General features: G+C 36.2%; 1 protein-coding gene across 2 annotated transcripts in view; it reads left to right on the plus strand.

Annotated features, from left to right (window-relative positions):
* The first annotated feature begins 697 nt into the window (after positions 1–697).
* Positions 698–21,596, plus strand: part of UNC5C (unc-5 netrin receptor C) — a 326,765-nt gene continuing 305,866 nt past the window's right edge. For both annotated transcript variants that reach the window (XM_016144337.2, XM_016144338.2), the window contains exon 1: positions 698–1,153. In XM_016144337.2, the coding sequence (XP_015999823.2) occupies positions 1,030–1,153 (124 nt within the window). In that variant the 5' untranslated portion in view covers positions 698–1,029. The remainder of the gene's footprint in view (positions 1,154–21,596) is intronic.

A 21,596-nucleotide genomic window follows, 5' to 3' on the forward strand; every position in this document is an offset into this window, starting at 1 on the left:
GGTTGGAGCATTGCAAAAGCTTCATTCCTTCTTCCCCACCACGCAGGACTTCAGTTCTAGCCCGCACTCAGCTTAATCAGTCTCAAGACCAGAAGTCGTATAGACAGTCCAGTCCCAGGGAGTCTGGCTCACGCTTTGCTGGCGCCGTGGAGAAGCTGGCAAGCGGTAGGCTGCGCTCCACAGGACACAGCCGAGTGGCTCGGGGCGCGTCGCTGAGCTCTCGGAGTCTGGGTCTAGCGCACCGCAGGAGGCAGGCGCGCTCCCACTCTCCTCAGCTGCCTCTTCCCTTAGGTCTCTCTCACCCCGGCTTCTGCGGGTAAACCAACAACCGGTCTCCATCTCCCGCGCTGGGCGCGCATCTCCCTCCAATCCTCGCTTACATAAGGGGCTGGGCGCGCTCCCGCTGCCGCTTACCCACCAGTGGAGTTGGTCCGAGCCCTCCACGCCTCCTCTGCGAGCGCTTCCGCGCATCCGGGAGCCCCACATTGCGAGGTGACCCTCCTTAGCTACCCAGCAGCGGCAGCCGGGACGTCTCCACGCGGCGCAAGAACGCTGAGATTGGAGACCGGAGCGCCTCTCTGTGCCCAACTCCCTCCCTTGGCTCCTTCTCCTCCCACTTCTCTGTTCCTCCCCTCTCCGCCCTCCCGCGCCTGTATGTATTCAGCACTGGCGAGGGGACCGGGAGAGCAGTGCAGGCTCAGCGCGCCGCGGAGCTGCGGCAGTTCCTATCGCTGGCGGGGAGCAGTGAGGTGGCCGCCTTGCGCCTCCCGGGACTTCCCAAGTGGGGGCAGAGCAGCCGCTCACCGAAACGCCAGTTAGGAGGCAGAGGGAAAGAGGGACCGCCAAACTCCTCCTCAGCGTCTCCCCTCCACCCCTTTTTGGCCCCTGCCCTTGGAGAAAGTGGAGTGTGGCGCTTGGTTATCATTTCTTCACACTGCTTCGTCGTGCACGGATTCAGCTGCTGCCCAGGGGCTTTTCCGCTGTTCGCGCATCTGTGTTTGGTTCCCCCCAGGCATACCTCTGTCGACGATGAGGAAGGGTCTGCGGGCGACAGCGGCCCGCTGCGGACTGGGACTGGGATACGTGCTGCAAATGCTCGTGCTACCTGCCCTGGCCCTGCTCAGCGCCAGCGGTACCGGCTCGGCCGCTCAAGGTAAGGGGTCCGCCAAGCTCCGCGGCCACCTCCCTTCGCTTCTTCCTTCCCTTCTTCCTTTCCTCCTCCCCAGTCTCCTGGCTTCCTTAATCTGCCTCGTTGCACTCAACTGGAAATCACTTTGAATTCCACTTTCCCAACTAGTCGAGAAGCTTTGGTTATCATTATTTTTAATCTGTCTTCCGAGATGGGCACAGATGGACCAGGGACGCACGGGGTGTGGACATGCATCTGTCTCTGGGCATGTGGGCGCCTTGGGTGTCTTTTGCACTTTCTGATGCATATGCAGACGTTGTTGCATATCGTACACACAGAGGTTTGGAGACACTCTCGATGCGGGTGTCTGTGTGGCATGCCATAGATGTACCCTGATGCGCAGAGGCTCCCGGCGCTGTGCCACGTCTGAGGTTGCGGGATCTTCAGTGAGTCTCTGAGCACGCCAGACGCCGAAGGGCGCTCAGTTAAGGAAATATCGTTACGGCCGAGAACACACAAGCGCCGGCGCCCCTTGGCTGCTGCTCAGGGCCCTTGGAGACACACGGCACACTCGGACCCGCGACCCAGCCTGCGGCAGGCCCCGGGCTGTGCACGCCTCCTCACTCACACCCTCTCGGTGTCTCCCTCCCCGCAGGCGACTGTGAAACTTAAAACCCCAAAGCTCTGGGGAAACGGACCGGTCGCTCAAACCAAATCCCAAACTCCCCGGGGTAACCGGCCAGTTTATAACTCTGACATTTTAATTTACCGCGTCTGAGCTTTAAAATAAGTGTTTGGGGCCCTCGGCAAAACCGGGTTTGGGAGAAGAGCAGCGAGGAGTTGAGAGTGGGTACGGAGGAGCGGAGACACGGGGACTGACCACCTAGTTCCCTTCTTGTCCCCCGAGTTTGAATTGGTAGGGGCAGCGACCAGCCTTGAGAACTCAGAAAGCTGAGCGGAAGGGAGACGGAGAGGAAAGGGTCAACGCTGCCTCCTCCGCGGTCTCTCTCGGGTCACCTGGGCCCCAACTTCCTCGCCAAGCGGAGCGCCCACCTGGGTCTTTTCGACTAGTTCTGTGGTGGCCGCTGGTTCTGGGGACGCAGCTCATCTTTTCCTTACGAAGGGGGTGGCGTTGGGGTGGGTGGGAATGCTTCTGTAGCATTCAGAGGATATTCAGACAACCCAGCATCTCCGTTACACTTCTTTACGAACTGAGAGAGCAGAGGAGGTGCGGAGATAACCTCAACTCCGCGGGCGATGCTCAGACACTGTGGGGGTTCCAGACAGCATCCCCTTTGACCTGAGAAAGAACTGCGGACGAGGGCGAGGGCGTGGGAGATGCAGGAGAGTGCTGAGCGTAGGCGAGTGTGGTCCGGTTGGGGAAGTAAGTGATTAGGAAGGCTTTGTGAATTAGCCATAGCTACTTCGGGAGTAAATTTTCCTGCTGCCGCCGTAAGTGGCCACGCTCATAAATTCATCCTTTCTTTCTTGTCAGATGCCTCCCATCCCGAGGTTCTGCCCTGGTTTTTATATGCATACTTCCACAGCTCATTTGCCCATTTTACAAAGAGATCTCTTTTGAGATCATATGAACTTATAGGTTTCTTGAAATTGGTTAACAAGTTCTCAGGGCAGCAGCCAAGGGTACTTAGAAGGGGGTGTTTGGAAGTTAAAGTGGGCAACCTGATGAATAGTTGTGGACGCAACCGCATGACTTCCTGTGGGATTAGCCTGCTGTTATTGGGTGCGTAAAGCCCTGGGGCGGGTGCCAGGAGAAGGACCGAGCAGTGAGAGAACTGTTTGAGAAAAGAACAAATTAAAGTTCTCAATGATGGTAAACAGGTATATTAGATCTCTGTAGAGAACTTACTACAGCTAAATTTAAAAGACTGGGTAGGAGAAAAAAAAGAAAAGGATCACTAAAGATAGTCAAACAGGAGATTTTACGCGGATTAATATTGAAAGAAGAAGGGAGAAGAGGTGAAAAGAGAAGATGCACGGGATAGATTGAATGCTTGCCATTTGGGTTGTTTTTTTGCTTATAGACCAGGCAAATTAGAGATGGAGGTTGGAATCTGCTCTTCTCATCTTAAGTGGAAAAATAAAATGTATTCTGTTGGGTGTGTGCATTGCAATGCTGTTCTTCTTCATTTGGTTTATTTAGTTCTTTCAGTTCCAGGTGAATAAATGATTTATTTAAGTTTCAAGATTGTGGTCTTTGAAAGACTGTTCCACCACTTTCATCTTTGTTATTCTCCAGGGTCCAGGATACCATCTCTTCCTGTGTTGCCTCTTAGATATCAAAAATGTAGAAAGCACCAAACTCGACTATCAGCTACCATCACCATCACTCTAATCCATTTCCCCAGCCTGCTTACTATTGAACTACTATTATTACACTTCCTTTACAGAATCAGGCTTGTATAATGGTCTCGTGGTCAGATCTCCTTCCTTCCAATTTCTCTTCCTTTCTCCTCTCCCTTTGGACTAGAATGCTAGCATAAGACAAGATGCCTTTGCTCCCTCAAGGTATGATTTTCATATACGAAGGATGTGAAGATCAGAACGAACTATTTTTATGAATGGCAGTACATAATGCAATTAAGATGATAAAGTTAATTTAAACACTTTACAATGCGGATGAAGTTTTTATTCTGTTGCTAGAGAAGTACTAGAAAAATTAGAAGTTTTAGGAAATATGTGTCTTCAGATAGCCAAGGAAACAACAGATATTTAAGATAAGAAAAAAATATATAAGTGTTATTTGTGAGAATATTGCATTTTGTAACTGTGGTTTAAAGAAAGACAGTCGTCATTTAACAGGTCTTTGGGAGATTCTGTAAGCTTTCGACAACAACTTTCTCCCTCTGGCTATGCCCTAATGTTTCATTCAGGATTGCTGGAAACTCCTTACTCCAGGGAATTTGTGGTGTTTCTGACTTAACAAGAATGAAAAATTTTAGTAGGGAAAGGGAGCGAGTGTGTGTGTGTGTGTGTGTGTGTGTGTGTGTGTGTGTGTGTGTGTGAATCGCGTATCTCAGAATTAGCGCCTTCCTTTTTATAAATGCATTTTGTTTCTGGACTACACAGCATTGTTATTCTGCTTATCTAGCACCAACTAGTGTTATGAGTGTTAACACCACCAGACTCAGAATAGAAAAGTACTGAAGACTCTAATCATTCTCTACTAACATAATGTAATTTTTAATGTTTTAAAAAACAAATAATATACTTATTCTTACAAAAGAGTAAAAATTACTTTCATGCATTTATTCATATTGGTGTTGTAGAAGTAGAAAGTTGACATAAAAGACAGTGCAATTTCATTACAATTATATCATATATTTTTTCATTTTAGGAGCAGAGTAAATTCACGAATTCACATTTAGAATTTGCAATAAGGAAAAGTAATCTAGTTTATTTTTGTTTAAAAGAACAATTTCATACATTCTAGCTTAGGGAATGCTTAAAAGCCTTTGGAGAACAAACTTTTCAAGCAGCACTTGCAAAGTGTGAGGAACCATTAGATTGTTAACATTTTTTGACTCTTTGGTCTTCTGTGTTCTGGATACCGGAGATTCAAAATTCAACAAGGCAGAGTCCTCACGCATCTCCCATTGTAGTCCTAATCGGAATTCGTACTGATCTTTTTTGAGCATCACCACCACCCCTCCCCGCACACCGCCCCTAAGGACATGACCAGGAACAAGGCATGAGCTCAACTAGGCAAACCCTCTTAGCTTATTTATAATTATTGTTGAGACTTAAAAATAACTGTTCTTTAATGTATGCTAGGTTCTCCAATTAGTGTGAACAGCAAGAGTGTGCTCTATTAGGCCTTAACTGCATTTAGCACTTTTCTGATTTAGGTCATGGCTTTGCTGGAGCAGCAGAGGGAGTCACTCTCAGAAGAAACATTAAAATTATAGGCTGCAACCACTTCAGGAAGATAATGGGGGGAATGCGAGGCAGGGACTGAGTTAGCACTCTTGTCTTCCTATTTCAGCTACTTTGTTTCAGTCTGACTTTGTATTCGTGACAGTTGAAAGTAAACTTGTTCACATTTCCTCACAAATTAAAAACTTACTAGATCATTTGGATAGTGGTGTTAATAAAGTTCAACAGTTATTGTTTGTTTATTATATCTCAGGCTGTGTGCTGTTTGCTAGGAACATAGAGTTGAATGAGACAGTTTTAGCCTTCAAGGAAGACAGATATATAAACAAATAATTATAATTCACTTTCTAAAATATAATAGTAGGCACAGGTATAGCACTTTCTGGATTCAAGCATCCAGAGATAGTAAATGTAGGTCAGGCTAGGGAGTGGTGGCGGAGGTTCCATAATTTCTAAGGAGTAAGTTGAGGGTGACAGTTTGGTTAGTTGCAACTGTCTTATATTAAATCTCAGTTAGATTTAATTTATATTTGGTCAGGTTTTGGGGAGGCACAAGCTAAAGGCTGTTAGTGGTATGTGCCCATTCTGCCAATTATCTTAGTGGTTACCACTACCTCAAGATCCTGCCTTCACCACCTCCTGGGTGGGGGGCCATGAATGAGTTATGTAGCATCTCAGTGCCTCAGTTTCCACTGATATAAAATGAGGACAATATATACTCTAAGTTATATTAGGGTCGAATGAATTAATACATGTAAAATATTTAGAGCAGTATTCTTTGTCTTCCAACTGTGTAAAGCACTGGCAAAGAAATCTAGAAGTTAAAAAAGTTAAAGGTCAATAATTTTGAACCCAGAATGAGGACTGCTGCAGACACTGCTTCCCCAAAAACGAACAAATGGAGTTGTCTGAGGAGATGATTCAAAATTTACAACTGCAAACTCATGGGCAGCATGTGGTTCTTTGAACAGGATATAGGAGCTCTCTCCTTTCACAGCCCAATTCCTTCCTTTCAGCTCTCTCTGAGAAAATTAATCTAATACCAATTCTAAGAATGTCATATTAGGTCACTGCCAGTTAGGTCCTGACTATAAGCTCTACCTTTGACTTTCTTCCTTTACAATGAATATTGAAAAGAGAACTTTTCTTAAATACATTTAACACTTTATGAAAAAAAAAAAAAAACATGTCAACTCCCATGTTTTCAGATGTTTGGAAAAATCAGCTCTAAGCAAATGGACAAAAAATGGACAAAAATGTATAGTCTAAAGAACATAATTGAATATATGTTAAAATAATGCAAAGAAATCTAGAAAATTAGATTGACTTGAAGGCAAAGCTAATTCATCAGGCCTTTAATATATTCAAAATACATTTGCAATAAAAAATGTCAATGTCATAATTTAGAATGACATGGATAACCTAGATAACACACATTTTCAGTTTCACATTTAATTACTTCCAGCTTAGTGATTATTGCTATTTTTTTCATGTTTGATGCAAATGTATTTTTGTTTTTTTTGTTTTTGGCAAACTTTTATGATAAAACTGGAGATTCGTTGGGCTTATTATATTAAGACAGATCTTTCTCCTACAGTATTTTTATTCTGCTTTCAATGCTTGATTGCTTGGTGTGTACTTACAAAGCCCTAACTTTATCACTCTCTTTCTTTTATAACCTTAACTTCTTAAAGCTATGTATAGACTCTTTTTTGATGTCATATTTTATTTGACTTTGTAATTGTTTATGTATTAGTGCAGGAAGGCTACACGAGTCTGAGACCTTGTGTATTGCCCCAGTATCATTTAGTTCAAGGATGTTTGAAATAGCACTCACAGAAACTCAGTGCTATATTTTATATAACTTTTCTGAAGTGGAGTAAGTTTGCCTTGAGCATTGTTGAAACACTAGTGTCCTAGTTCTTACAAAAAAAATCCAATAATTGAATACTTTATAGTTTTCCTTATCTTAAATATTTCATCTCCAAACTTAAAAATTTAAGGTAAAACATTTTATAGTAATAATTTTATGAGCAATCAAGATCAGAGATAATTAACTTTTTTATCCTCTCTACTTAATTAAAGTTTTCAGAATTTCTGTCTTTTCGTGAAAATCCAAAACATATATTATGTTGAAAATATTTGGACTCTTTATAAATAATATTAGAAACTATTGTAGCATATTTCAGAATTTTAAAAAGTTTGGGGTTGAAATCGTTATATGGTTTCTCATTTTGAACATTCCTGCCCCCATAAAAGTTGCCCCCTCAGGATTATATGATAATATTTTGAAATACACAAAAAACTATCTCCAGATTTATAGGTACTAAAAACATACCTAGTCTTCTATAGAGCTCATAGTGTGGAAACTAAATTGACATTAATTAAATCAAAGTTATAGAGAGCAAGCTGTAGTTTTGAAAGTGCCAAATATGCAGATATTTATCCTTATGTGAGTATACCTTTTATTGGTGGTGAGCACAGTGATTCAAAAATGCTTTGTGTGGCAAAAGCGAAGTCTAACATCTGAAAACGCCAATGTTTGGGGAATACCCTCTTTTAATTAAATAACTAACCATATCTCATTGCCAGTGTGATAGTGCAAAGTGAGAGTGAGGGGAGTCAGGTAAGACTTCATTATGTTGATGTGCCAGTTAGAGTTCTTATTTTAAATATGATGGCTCAAAATAATCATGTTAACAGATGATATTGATTAATCAAATTTAACTCCAGACTTACCAGTCTTATTTATTTTAAAATGTTGTGTGGATGGGGTTCGGGTGGATTTGACCTTCATTAATCATTGTCATTTGGATCCTGTGGCTAGTTTCATTTCTCAGCAATTATGAGAGACATAAAAATGCCTCGTGTAGATGAACATGTATTATCTCCTCTTCTAACTAAGGATGTTAAACAACAAAAACTCCCTCAGCACAGTTAACAAGTTTATTGATGAATGCTAACATTTCTCAGTTTTAGTCAATGTCTTAATTGATTATTTAATCATGGACTGCCTGAACTCTATAATTTATTGCCTTCTCTTTTCTCTTTCTGTTTAGAAGAAAAACCTAATATGTGAGCATTCCTTTCTAATAAAAACAAATTAGCATTTGCATATTAAAATACATCTGCAGTGCACTTATAAGGGCAAATATGTCCATGAAAAGACATGCGGGTGTTTTTTAAAATTCTGGAAAATTGGTGTGTATATTAATATAAAATATAAAAGAGCAGTATAGAAGTAAAGCATACCATTTTTATAGAAGAGTAATCATTTTAAATTAATTCATAATGTACATGCTATTAGACTATAGAAGTTTTGTGCAAAATGATAGGAATGTAATATAACAATATCCACTTATAATTATAGCCACAATGGGATACATTCATGTATAAAAGTTAAAGGGATCAACTTTGGAGCATTCTCTATGAATTCAAAATTTTAGATGTGTACACCTGAAACTTACTGGATTTTGTTAACCAATGTCACCATAATTTAAAAAAATTGCTACCTGTATTTAAATTGAATATGTTATATAATTTTAATATCTTTTCAGAATTTCATGAATCTAAAAAAAGTCCTTTCAAGATCTAGATCAAAGAGTACTCTTTGACAAATGTTATTCTCTAATATTTACAGGAATTAAAAATGATAGTGACAAAAGCGTTATTATTTTATCACAAGTGATTTTCAGAGACCTGTGTTATTTCTAATCCATATCAAACAAATTACCAAATTACTATCATGTATAAATTTTGTGATTGGGAAGACATAGTCAATTATGGCAATTTTTCTTTGAGCAGTCTGTCAGTGTGAAATATGTTGACATTTGAATTTAGCTTTTGATAAAGGGAAACTGATATATTGTATCTTCCATTGAATAAAGAGTTTGCCAGATATACACATTGTAGCCACCCAAAGGAAGTGTGCAAGTTTAGCAAGTAGCAATCTCGAAGTCAGTCTAAATAAAACAGTAATTACATTGCCTGTCATTTTCTTTAGCAACTTTTCTTCTTCCTTCTGGAGCTCCATAAGATAATGAAAGAGTATAAGCTTTAGAATGTGTTAGGATCAAATCCAAGGATGGAAAGAGCTGAGGATATTTCCCTCCCAGCCTACTATAGCCATCACCAACAGAGTATGCAGCTTGGTGGAAAACAGAAGCCCATTTCAGTAACTGCTCTCAGAAGCTGAGGAAAAACAGGCTTGTTGAAATGATTTATTTGTGCTATCCGGAATAGAGACCTAAGATCAGTATTTCATCATAATATTATTCAACAGGCTCTCTTCAGATTTTTATCTTCATCTGTACCTATTCCAATAAACAGGGCAAAAGAATTTGGAAAGCGTTTAAAAGGTGTTTATTTGAAAGAACTTACATTCGGATTTTACTTGGACCTATTTGGGCAGGATGTGCTTGTTTGCAAATTCTAGACTTAAATCAGAGGTAAACCAATATATAGCATCTGATAGTATATTCCTTTGGAATATATAATTAATCTTTCAGTGGTCTTTATAGAATGCATTTGCCAATTTCTGAGCTACTCTGTTAAACATTATCAATAATAAGAATACTAATATAGTATCTTAAATCTCACTTGTATATCAGAAATCGAATTGCATTCTTTGGCCAGGGAAATAATTTACTCAATTGGAGTTTTATCTTTAACATATTATAGGACATTAAAAATATATGTTGTCGTATCTTTCTTTCTCTTATAACCATCAAAATATTTATTTTTATTTATATTTACACATATATCTATATAGATTTAAAAGGACCACAGTGAGGATAGTTATAAAAAAATAGAAAGACTAAGAAAAGTTTTAACCATAATAAGTATGTTTCCAGAGGGATGGGGGTAATCAGTTTATTGGATTTATTAGAAATGATGATCACATGAAAGATACACATGTCATTTTTTATTGAATTAAATAACTGTGGAATTATTTCCTAGGAGGGTATTTCCAGGCAGATTGTTAATGAAATGAAGGGTTACAAGGAGTAGACAAATATAGTTCAATAATCCCTGTGAGCATATATATGCTTGCACAAATTGTGTATGTATGTATCTGTGTAAACTTCTTTGTTTTAGGAATGAATGAGAGTTCAAATAAACTTGGTAATATCCTTAAAAAACAAACAGAACCTTTCAAAAAATAAAAACTTTTATACTTATAAGACAAATTCATAAAGGTAGTCATTGAATAGGAAATAAGATTTAATCACTGATTTGTGACTGAAAATTATATCCTACTTTTTCTACAAAAAACACCTTGTTCTCTGCCAGTTGCTAAGTCACTTACATAATATACAGTAGAGTTGCCTCTGCCTCATTTGTGCACTGGCTTATCTGATAGAAACAAGATTTCTCCTGTCCTCCAAGTGACAGGGACTGGCGGATCACCTCTTTTACTGGTTTACTTCAGATATCTGGAGAACGTCTGTTGTTTTCCTACAGAGTGGACTAACCTTCTTGACCAAAGGAGAATGTGAGCTTTCAGGCATGCACAGATAAAATCCTTCATCCACATGTGTGATGCCATCTCAGGGTGCTCTCAGGAGAGGCATCATTCCCCTTCTAAGCACTTCTTATGTGAGCTGATGGAAGAAGAGGCCAGTCGTGTTGTTCTTTCCTGAATTCTGTGATGGTTTGTTTCAACTTCTTAATCAAATGAAGTTATGTTCCCAGGCTGCAGAATATTTTATTTTCTTGGACTCCTTCAGATGCTATATAGGTGGCTTTTTTCCCCTGGTTTCTCCATTACATCTTTTGAAAGATTTTTTTTTTAAATATAAACAAAGATAGATGATGTTAGTTGAGGTGGCAAAAGATTGTTACTAATGAAAAAAAATATATAGAATAGAATTTCATTCGGGATAGAGAAAGCATATGCTTCCTTGTTCATATTCAATATTGTACTAAAATGCAGGTTAATATTTAAGTATATACATGACACATCAATATGTAAATATATATTAATTATTGCCATGTGTCCACATCACTTGGCAGTTCTGAACTAGGATTTTAAAAGGTACACATAAATTCTAGGGTTTAAAAACTGTTTCGTATGTTTTCTATCATACCTATCCTACAATCATGGATGATACTAGGTTTTCATAGCAAAGTATGTAAAAGCAACAAAGGAAGTAATAATGCCTCACAAAGTTTTGTGATCACAACTCTAAATGCTAACCAGGGAGGTTGCCTGTTTAAAGCTGAATGCAAGGTTAAAAAGAGGGTCTTAAAGATAACTGCAGATTCCAGAGTTCTTGAGTTTGTTTTGCATTCAGTGACAGTCACTAAATTAGGGAAAGGAATGTTCAAACAACACACTTGAGGAAAAGTGATTTTTATAGAAAGGAGCCATTTCTGCTAATAGCCAGTAACTGCTTGTAACCCCGCTGACATTAAAAGTCCATTAGCTAAGCTCAGTTTAAATAGCAGCTGATGCAGTGTCAGCTAAATGTACATTGGAATTTTTTAAATATAATTCAGTAATAGCAGTTCTATAATTTTTTTCTAAAGCTACATACATTAAGTAAAACAAATGCCATCTGATAGTGGAAGGGCTGCTACTAAACAGGCAGAAATTTGTGATGAAACAAAAGTAACAGTCTATATAACAAGAAGATAATAAATGGTAGTGATAGTTTTAAAAGGGAGCCTTTGAGAAAAATCATATGGAGCAGCTTAAGCTGACATCCAGAAAGAGCTGTCCTCATATCAGCATGCATTACTTGGAATATATTCATTTAAAGTGAAGTGAATTTTTTACTGTTAGCCTTAGTGTTTAGTTTTTAGTGTATTGTGAAACAACCAGAAATCCCTTTCTTAGATACTGTTATATATGTAAATTGTGTGTGGGGGAGGATGGGATACATGAGGTGATTAAGAGAACAAGTGAAAAAATGAAAACAGAGGAAAAACTTCATATATGTTAATATTTTAAGGCGATTACTATGATAATATTTTTGAGAGCATGCTGATATATTAGTGCTGCCTACAATGAAATCAAAGGTTGAAATGTCCATAATATCTCTTTTTTCTACCTTTTGAATATTTTTTAAATCTCCATTTTAATCATCTGAAAGACAAAAAGTTTTACTACAAATTTCTATTAGAATCCAAGAATCTTTAATAAATCATCTTGAAGAATTCCCCACGTTGCCGTTCTGTAACTATGAGACCATTGTGGAGACAAAGTGAGGGTTACTCAGTAATCCAACGTGTGAGTTGAGAACAGGGCAGTCATTTATCAGTGGCTGCCATGCTCATGCCACTGTAAAGTATTATGGGAGCCTCCATGTCAACTCCCCCCATTATCAGACCATTAGTGAAACTCTGTACAGGCAGCAATGGGGAGTCCTGCTTAAACTTATGATCCCAATCACTTAGGCATCAACTTTGTGTACATATTCACAATGGTCACTTGAATTGTTATCACGCTTCCTAGAATTCAGAATTATTTATCATTTCTAACCTGAGAATTCATTTATAAATCTAGCCTGAGATAGCATATCCTTTTTATTTGTTTGTTTGTTTGTTTGTTTATATTTTAAAATTAAGTCACTTTTTCTTTATTATGTTAAAAAATACCTCACATAACCATGCATTGCTTGAACAGGAAAAAAAGAAAAAGAAAAAGGAAGAAGAAAAGGATCACTATTGAATCATATGGGGGGGGGGGCAGAAATCTCCTTTTTCTGTTTGCAGATTTTCATACACTAATTTCTTAATAAAATCAAGAAATGCTCTTTGGAGTTGTTAATTGTTTTAATTCAATTAAGGCCACTGTAAAGGCTTGTTTTGAATGAATTGGAAGCTTACATGGGCAGAGTTTATGCAATTAAATTCCTAACCCTAGTCTCATTTATGAACATATTCTGAGGGACTTGATGAATAATCTCATCTTTAGTATGTAAGTCAAACATTAATAACAGATGGAAATATGCCTTATTTCAACCAGTGGGCTTTGATTTTTTAATTCTAAACCAACTTTATTTTCTTCAAACTAAAACATCTGTTAAAAGTGACTATTTTCCATATGTTTTTCCTTTTCTATTGCATAAAACTTAATTTTATTGTAAGATGAAAAAAGAATGTCATTGTATTTGGCCACACAATAAATTTGTACACATCTATGAACTAGTATTATGGAATTAAATGATGTTGAAAATAACAAGATGATGCTAGACTGATTAAAATACGACAATTATTACATTAGAGTTTGGAATAGTTTTTAGAAAAACTTACCCTGAAACATTAATATACTGTTTCTTTTTTGGATAGCTTTACAAGTGTATCTCTCTATATATTTTTTTTGTATGAAGAATTACATTTAAAAAAAAATCTGAGTGAATACAATATACAGCATGGTTTGGTTCAATTAGATTAGTTTATTTATACTTGGAAGACTTTCCTTAAAATAATATTTAATATTGTCCATTTTTTAGTGTGCTTATCATGACTGTTTAGAATAGTGAATGGTTTTAAGTTTTTTTTTTCTTTTTGCAGGTTAACATTTTCCTTTTTTTTGATGGTTAAGGATTTAAAAGACTATTAGATGTATGTATGTATGTGGATCTGATAATTTTTTGATATAAGAAATTAATCAGAATCCATTGAAAAAATATTAATATTACAACCAAGAGTATCTCTGTGACAGCTGTGCTAGGGAAATACTAATGCCAACCTTTATGTAAGTATCTTGGTAAAGATGAATAAACTGTGCTAAACTCTAAGCAAGCAAATTGCATACAACTTTAAAATCTCTTAGTTTCATTCCACATTTGCAATTACAATATCAGAATAATATTAGTATTTATATCATAGAATTGTGAAGATTAACAGAGTTATCAAAAGTGAAGAACTGCAAGCAGCGCCTGGCACCAAACACTTAGTGCACATTAACAATTGTCATTGTTGTTGCTATTGTATTTTCATTATATAAGTATTTACTATACAATGCTTTTCATTTAGCACTACCATGAAAGTAATTAAACATATCACAAGAATTAGATAATTGCACTCAATGGGGGGTACCATCAAGTAGAAAAATATCATGTGAACCAACAAAAGCATATTGTTAAAGGTAGAACTCTTAAAAGAAATCAGTAGATTTTAAAATTCACATTTTTTATTTCCAGTCAAGTTGTGAAATGTTAATTGTACATTAGAACTCTATAGAAAGTCAGTGCTTATTTGTTCCAGTTTTATGGACAAGCAAACTTAGATTTTTTTTTTTCTGTGCCAATTCTGAATTAGGCTGTAATCCATTAAAACTGGTATCTAATAAATCCCAATGAGAAAGAAATAAGTTTACACTTTTTTCCCACTATACTTTGGCTGTACTTATGAAGACAAATATAAGTTAAAAGGCTGGAAAAAAACAATAAGCAAATTCATTTATTTTTTTTGCTAACATTTAAATTTTTTTGTAGAAGAATAGAGACAAACTTCTTTACTTATATCAGACATTTTAACACACTAAAGATCTTAGTATGGAAACAAAATTTATTAAACTTTTTCAAGCAAAAGCAAAGTTTAATATAGGCAAAAAAAAGGGATTAGATACAAAACTGTTAAATATTTGTGTCATGACTGACATATGATGCATTTAATAAAGTGTTTTTCTAATGGATTAGCTCATGAACAAACTGTAGCTCAACTCTATTAGTTTCTCATAGGTATACATGTGTTATTAATATGTAATAAGGGAAAGGGAAAAAAAAAAACTTGAAGATCACAGTTCTGCTTGAAAAGTTTTCCAGCATGTATTTATAAAATGAAAGTGTACCATTGCTTAAGTAACAATTCTATTTTGAAGAAAAATATGAACACATATAAAATGCTTATATATTTTAGTTCACTGTGACATTAAATCATCTTTTTTTTGTTCTTTTGTATAGTCTTTAAAGTGCATAAATATAAAAATAAAATAAGACAAAATATAACTTTTTTTTCAAAATGTTTCAACTTGATAGGAAGACACAAGAACATAACCCCAAACATTTGAACATAACCCCAAACATTTGTAACCCCAAATAATGCAATCGTGGACCTTTAGCAAACAGAATGTAAAGATGTAATAACTAAATAAATAAACAAGGATAACTCATTACCACACCAAAATGATATCCACACAGGAAACACTTTTAATTGGCCCATTGAGCACTGACTCCTTTGTAATTTTCTTAGTCCAAAAAGCAAAGTTTAACACTCTTTTAGTTTTTAATTCCAACTATCCTCCCCCAGTTTCCTAAGTGCAGTGCTATAGGAAACATCCCTCTCTTTAAAGGCAAAATTAATAAGAACTCAGAATCAACAGTGTGGTTTAGTTCCTACATAATTATAAAAACCTCTTATCTTTATAGGATCTTATTCTGCTTAAAGAACTCGACAGAAGCAGCCTAGAATGCTTTTAATGATTGATTAAACTGCTTATTTGGGGTTTTATGCTATGTATAACATTTGGTTTTTAGTAGTTTTCTTTGAAGGTTGCCCAAGGAAAAAACCACGACCACTAAAAAGATGAGACTATGTTTTTAACCCCTTCTTCTAGGTTATACCTGTTTGTGTTTTTCCTTGTTTTTGTTTTAATAAAGACAAGCTTCTTGAAATTTTAATTTTTTTCTGGACATTAGACTGTCTTAAGAAGTTCTGTGGTGTGATTACTGAGGATTGTGTATTTTTAAAATTGATATGAACAGTATCTATTTTGTGCCAGAATGTATTTTCATTTGCTATTACTTTAACAAAGGGGGGAGGGGAACAATTCAGAAAAACCAAGTTATTAAAACAACAAAAAATTAAATTATTTCATAGTCTCATACATTTACATACTTGCAACATTAAAACATAATAAACACTTTAATGCCATTATATTAGAAAAGATGACATATATTTCCTAAAAATGTTTCAAATATGTCCATTTCTCCAAACTGGATCACCGAAGAAGGTTCTTTCTGCTCCCTGCCTTGTCCCACTCTCCACGGCGCTCCACACAGAAGCCAGGCAAATCTTAACAACTACATCAGTAGAACTCTTTTTTTTTGTAAAATCTTTTGATATCTCTCGATCGCATCTAGAATTGGATCTAAACTTCTTAACATGGCTGACAGAGACATTTGTTCTTATGCCTCTACTTCCATTCCTGGAACTCCAATGTGGTTATTGTCTCTCAGACTGTGCACCTCTCCCAAACTTTGCACAGGCTGTTCCAGCGCAGCCCCTAGGAGGGGACATCCTTCAGAGTTCTTTTAGTAAGCTGTTAATGAGTGAATCTGGTGACTTGTACTTCTTTGCTGTGAACAAGTGTTCATTCCTTATGTTGCATCCCTTCCTGGCTGATTTCTCTCCATCTTTACGTCTTAGTTTGGATCTTCATTCCTTCATAAGGCTACCTTTCACACCCAACAGTAACGCTCTCCTTTTTTCTGTGTTCCCAGCTAGCGTGTCAGCCATAAGGAGGGCAGGAATTTATGTTCATTGTGGTATCTCTAGTACAATGTGTGACAAGATGCTTGACACACCCAATCAGCACATAACACAGATCTTTTGAATGATGTTGGATGAATGCATATTTTGTTCATGTGACATATCTTAGAGGAGACTTTTGGTGACTACTCATGGTGATGGAGTTAGTACTTTCCCAGTTCTCTTCATCAGTGACTTTTGAGAGCTACTGGACAGAGTGAGCTGAATATGAATAGGAAAGTCTCAGGAATGAAAGTTCACCATCTCTTAGATTCTGTCTAAAAGGCCAGTCTCTTTATCCTTACTTCAGAAATTCACTTCTAACTTCGGATTGTCTACTTTGTAATTTGGGACTATTGAGTAACTTGGATTCTCCTTACAGTTGAAGAAATACACCTCAAACAGTTGATGGGTAAGCAATATGAGCACAGTTGGACTCTAAGTGGTTTGGTCAAGTTGCCTAAACACAGAATTGGAAGTTAAAAGAGATCTACAAGTTAAACCAGAACTCCCAGAGAACCTTTCCTATTATTCAGTTGTAGTATTCTATCATGCGATATTGATAAAATAAATTGGCTCTCTACTGTTTATGAAATTTTGTTTTATAATGCTTATTCTTACATTAATATTTTTTCTACAGAGTATTTCTTCTTGTTTCTCTCCACTGTAGAGTAAACAAGTCTTTCGCAGGGTATATGTCTTAGTCTGTTCATGCTGTTAGAACAAAATATCACAGACTTTTGTTTCTCATAGTTCTGGAGGCTGAGGGTTGGCAAGCAGGGCATCAGTGTGGTCATGTGGGTAGAGACCGATTTCCTGGTTAATAGCTTCTCTTCATGCCCTCATATGGTGGTAGGGCAAAGGATCTCTGTTGGGTCTCTTTTATAAGAACACTAATCCCATTCACGAAGGCTACACCCTCATGACCTAAGTATCTCTCAAAGGCCCCACCTACTAATACCATCATCTTTGGGGATTAGGATTTCAACACATGTATTTAGGGGAAATAAACATTTGGACTGTAGCAGTATGATAGTATGAATATAAGGTCTGGGGAAGCAGTTTATGATTGTGGGAGCAGAGTGACCCAGAGTCAAGAACCATAAATCTGTTTTGTAGTATGTATTAAACTCAGTTGTTTTCCTGCATTGACCATTGTCTGAAAGTATTTTTGCTAAGACCGTAACCTATTATCTTTGTGCAGGATATTAGACTAGGAAATAGTATAGTGAAATATATCATTATAAAGTATTACTGAATCAGATATTCTTCTAGGTACTTTTAAGGTGACCAAAATATGTTATGGATTATGCTACATTGCCAGCAGAGAGGAAATTATAACAAGTAACTGCTTCTTTGTTGTTAAGACTTCAGTAAACACAGACCCAACTTGCCCTGAATAATTACTGCAGAGAACTATGCAGTGGTTTTAACTGGTAGTTGTTTATAATCAAGCAGCCCGAATCTTGCCTTGACATAAAGCAGAGGAAGTGGTTAGGAGACAGACCTGTAATTATCAGCAGCAGGTGCCCATAATGGAATGCCACAGGGATGTTTAAAGAGGCAAGTATTACTTTCAGGAAAGACTTCAAGACTGTCAGTTTAGACCAAAAGACATCAGAATAAAATCTGGCTTCAGAGCAGTATTGAAAAGCATTTTTAAATACTTTCCAAAATTATTTCTTTGGAAACAAAAGAAATTGTAATAAATTCCTTTTGTGGAAATTAACCTTGTCCTCCACATGCCTAAACATTATCAGGACATAAAGGTGGGACTCCATTTTCAGAAAAGGTATCATTAGATAATTTCTAGTTATTAAGAGGCTTATTTATTGTATAAACAAATGTTTTAATCTTTAATAGATGTTTCATGAATAAATCGAATGAATGAAAATTAGTTTCTTCTCTAAAATGAATTTTCATTGCTTCATAGGACACCAAATCATTGATTTCATAACTACATATGACCGAATTTTTTATGTCAATTACATAAATTAACAATATTCTCCATTGTAACTTTTAAGTTGAAGAATAAAAACAGAACAAGCTCTGTATTTAATGGAACCCAAAATTCTCATACATATTTTAAATTTTACTAGTTTACTGTATATTGTTAGATATTTGTCAATCATTGCACAGCATTTTTACCCTTCAGTGATAATGTTTTTCAATTTTCACCTTTTTCTAAAAGAATAATGATCTACGCAATAAAGTATATACAATAAAAACTTGTAATCAAGTTGTAAAAGAAACATTAAATGTGGATTTATAATGCCAGCTCCCCTTTAAAAACTGCACTTAGCTAAGCTGTTTTGATAGTGCACTATTATTTCAATATTTTTCTTTCATCTTAAACTATACACCAAAAGCTGTGGTTTATATTAACTTAAAGAAAACTATATTATATGAGACATAGACACACTAAATAAACTCAACAAAATGTAATTGCCTGGGTAGTTTTTTATATTTTTAAATGGAGAATTTTTTTTTCTCTTTTCCAAATAAGCATACACTCTGGCTGTTTTTATGTTGTGGAAGTGAATGAACCTCATGGAACAGAACACCTTCTAATGGAGAGAGAAGTCACGACATATCTGTATGACCCCATTCATTCTCTGATGTGCTTAGCATGTATTTTTGGGAATATTTGTTTCCTGCCTAATGTTAACCATATATTTATCACTATGAAAACAAGCGAAGAAATCAGTCATTCACTGCTCCTGCCAGAAATGCCTTCAGCTCCCACAGTAGTTGTATGTCAAGATATTGCCTGGCTAAAAGAAAAACATAAGATTTATTCTGGAAATTTACCAGGACAGACCAGCCTCAAAAATGCAAAGGAAAAGGTCTCTGTAGCTAAATGAAAACATTTAAGTCACACTTGATGCATTATACCTAAGATAACTCCATCTACAAATATATATGTTAAGTTGTAGAAGGTTTCAGTTCTGATTCGAAGTGAACACCATATATGAAAGAGAGATTCTTAAGAATTATCCAAAAACAGATGGATTAGAAGAGGGGAAATCATATTTTTACAATTTGTAATTTATCAGCACATTTTGACTTATTTGGAGTTTTTTTCTTCAGTATCAAATAAATTAAATCAAGCCTGACATAGGGCCTATAGTTTACATAGGTGAACAAAGGACCCAAGCAGTTGCCTGCATTCTCATTAGCAAAATTTAAGATTTACATGGAATACAAAGATGTGATCAGAACAGGTAGATGTGAAAGTTAGAATGCATTTCTAACAATTTTGACATGAAGTATATTCTCTCAAACCACAGTTAAGTTTAACTAACTTTTTATTGATAAGAAAATTCAGTATAATATCAATTGCTATATCCCACAGAGATAAATGAAATAGAATAGTATAACATATGGTATCTGTCTTAAAGAAACTAAAAATCTTGTTAGGAAGATGAAATATTGCAGACAAAATATATAAAACTACAAAATGGCAAATTGACATAAGAATAAAAAATATTTTGAAAGAAATAAGCAGAGAGCATTGTGATTTGATGCAAGAATTTTGGGCTGGGATAAACTTTTAGCCAATTTTGAGAAAGGAATAAAATACTGTTCTCACTTCACTAAAAGCCCACTGGAAATGTTTTGTTATAGCTGTGCAAGATTCTATTCGCTCTTCACTTCTTCCCATTTTCTTCCCCTTTTAATTTTAATAGCAAGTCTTCCCTCTGGCTTTCTCCAATTAACAGCTCTTGTCTTTGCCTTGAAGTGAGGAGTTACAGAGACCTGGTCTCTGATTTCTTGAGTCGCTCTTCGCCTTTGCTCTTCCAGGACGACGTTACACTGTAGATGTGCAAAAGGAGTCTCCAATCCAAATTTAGCTGTTTTATTACATACGCTGTAGCTAAGCTACTTTAGGCCAGACATTACCACATCTCTGAGCAACAGTTTGAGTTTGTCAAGTTGTACAAGTTTGTTTTCTCCTTTTAAATATAGTTTTACATGTTTTAAAACTTGTTTGGAATTGAGTAATGGTCTCCTTGGTGCTGTGATGTTTATAAAATGACGTCAGTGCTTGAAGGTAGAGGATTGCTATGTTAGATATTTCCCTTTCTCCCTAAAGGCTATGTGAAGGGGAGGGGGACCTGTTGCATGAATCTTCATGGGTGGGAAAGTGGGTAAAACTAAGCATAGGCAACCTGTAGAACTACTTCAAAGTCAATTGTAGAAACTTCTAGAATTAACTAAAATTAGTCAGGTAATTTTAAATTGAAGGGGACAGAGGGAATTCTAGGAATAACTCTGAAACTTATATTTTAAATTCAAAATATGTGTTGCCTAACATTTTTCACAAATGTTTGAAAATATAAATTTTAGATAGACCATTGATAGATATTAATATTAAATTTGATAGTGTAATAATTTTTAGAGCTATAATGTTCTTACTCCTCAGTTCTCCCTTTCACAAAGATTGAAAAATTTTTTTCTTATGCTTTTGTCATTTGGAGAAACTAAAATTATTGCTAGGGTAAACAGTAATGTGGTATGCCAATGAATATTTCTGAAGCTCTGGTATTTTCCAGTTTCAGAAATGTGAAAATAAAAATGTGGGAAAAATATAGGAAAAGAGTGTAAAGTGATTTTATAGCATAGCGTCACAGCCATGAGTGTGGTTGGATCTTATTAAAAGTTTTTAAAGTGATAGGATAAAAACATACAAATAAAGAAATTTTTATTTTAGATTAATAAGAAAATCACCCTACTTTCTCTCAAATTAAGTCTTCAAAATTCTTAATAAATGCTTTTTTTCAAAATCACTAATCATGTCTATGAAAATAGAAAATTTATTTTTTTCTAAAATATATGAAAATAATAATTGTAAAAGCAATTAGGAATGTTTTACTATGTTGAATGTATATACACAAGAATATATATTGATATTGATATTGCTATCTCTATAGAACACCAACTTGAAGACCATGAAGATACAGAGGCTGAGAGCTCTTCCAATTTTAAAAAATGCTAAGGTTGCACAGCTTACCAAATAAGAATCTGGACTAAAAAATGTTTCTTTAATTTAACATTATTAACTCAGTTTGGTAACATTGATCAGAAG

Source organism: Rousettus aegyptiacus, unplaced genomic scaffold (genome assembly GCF_014176215.1).
Source record: "Rousettus aegyptiacus isolate mRouAeg1 unplaced genomic scaffold, mRouAeg1.p scaffold_m13_p_10, whole genome shotgun sequence".
Classification (NCBI taxonomy): Eukaryota; Metazoa; Chordata; class Mammalia; order Chiroptera; family Pteropodidae; genus Rousettus; species Rousettus aegyptiacus.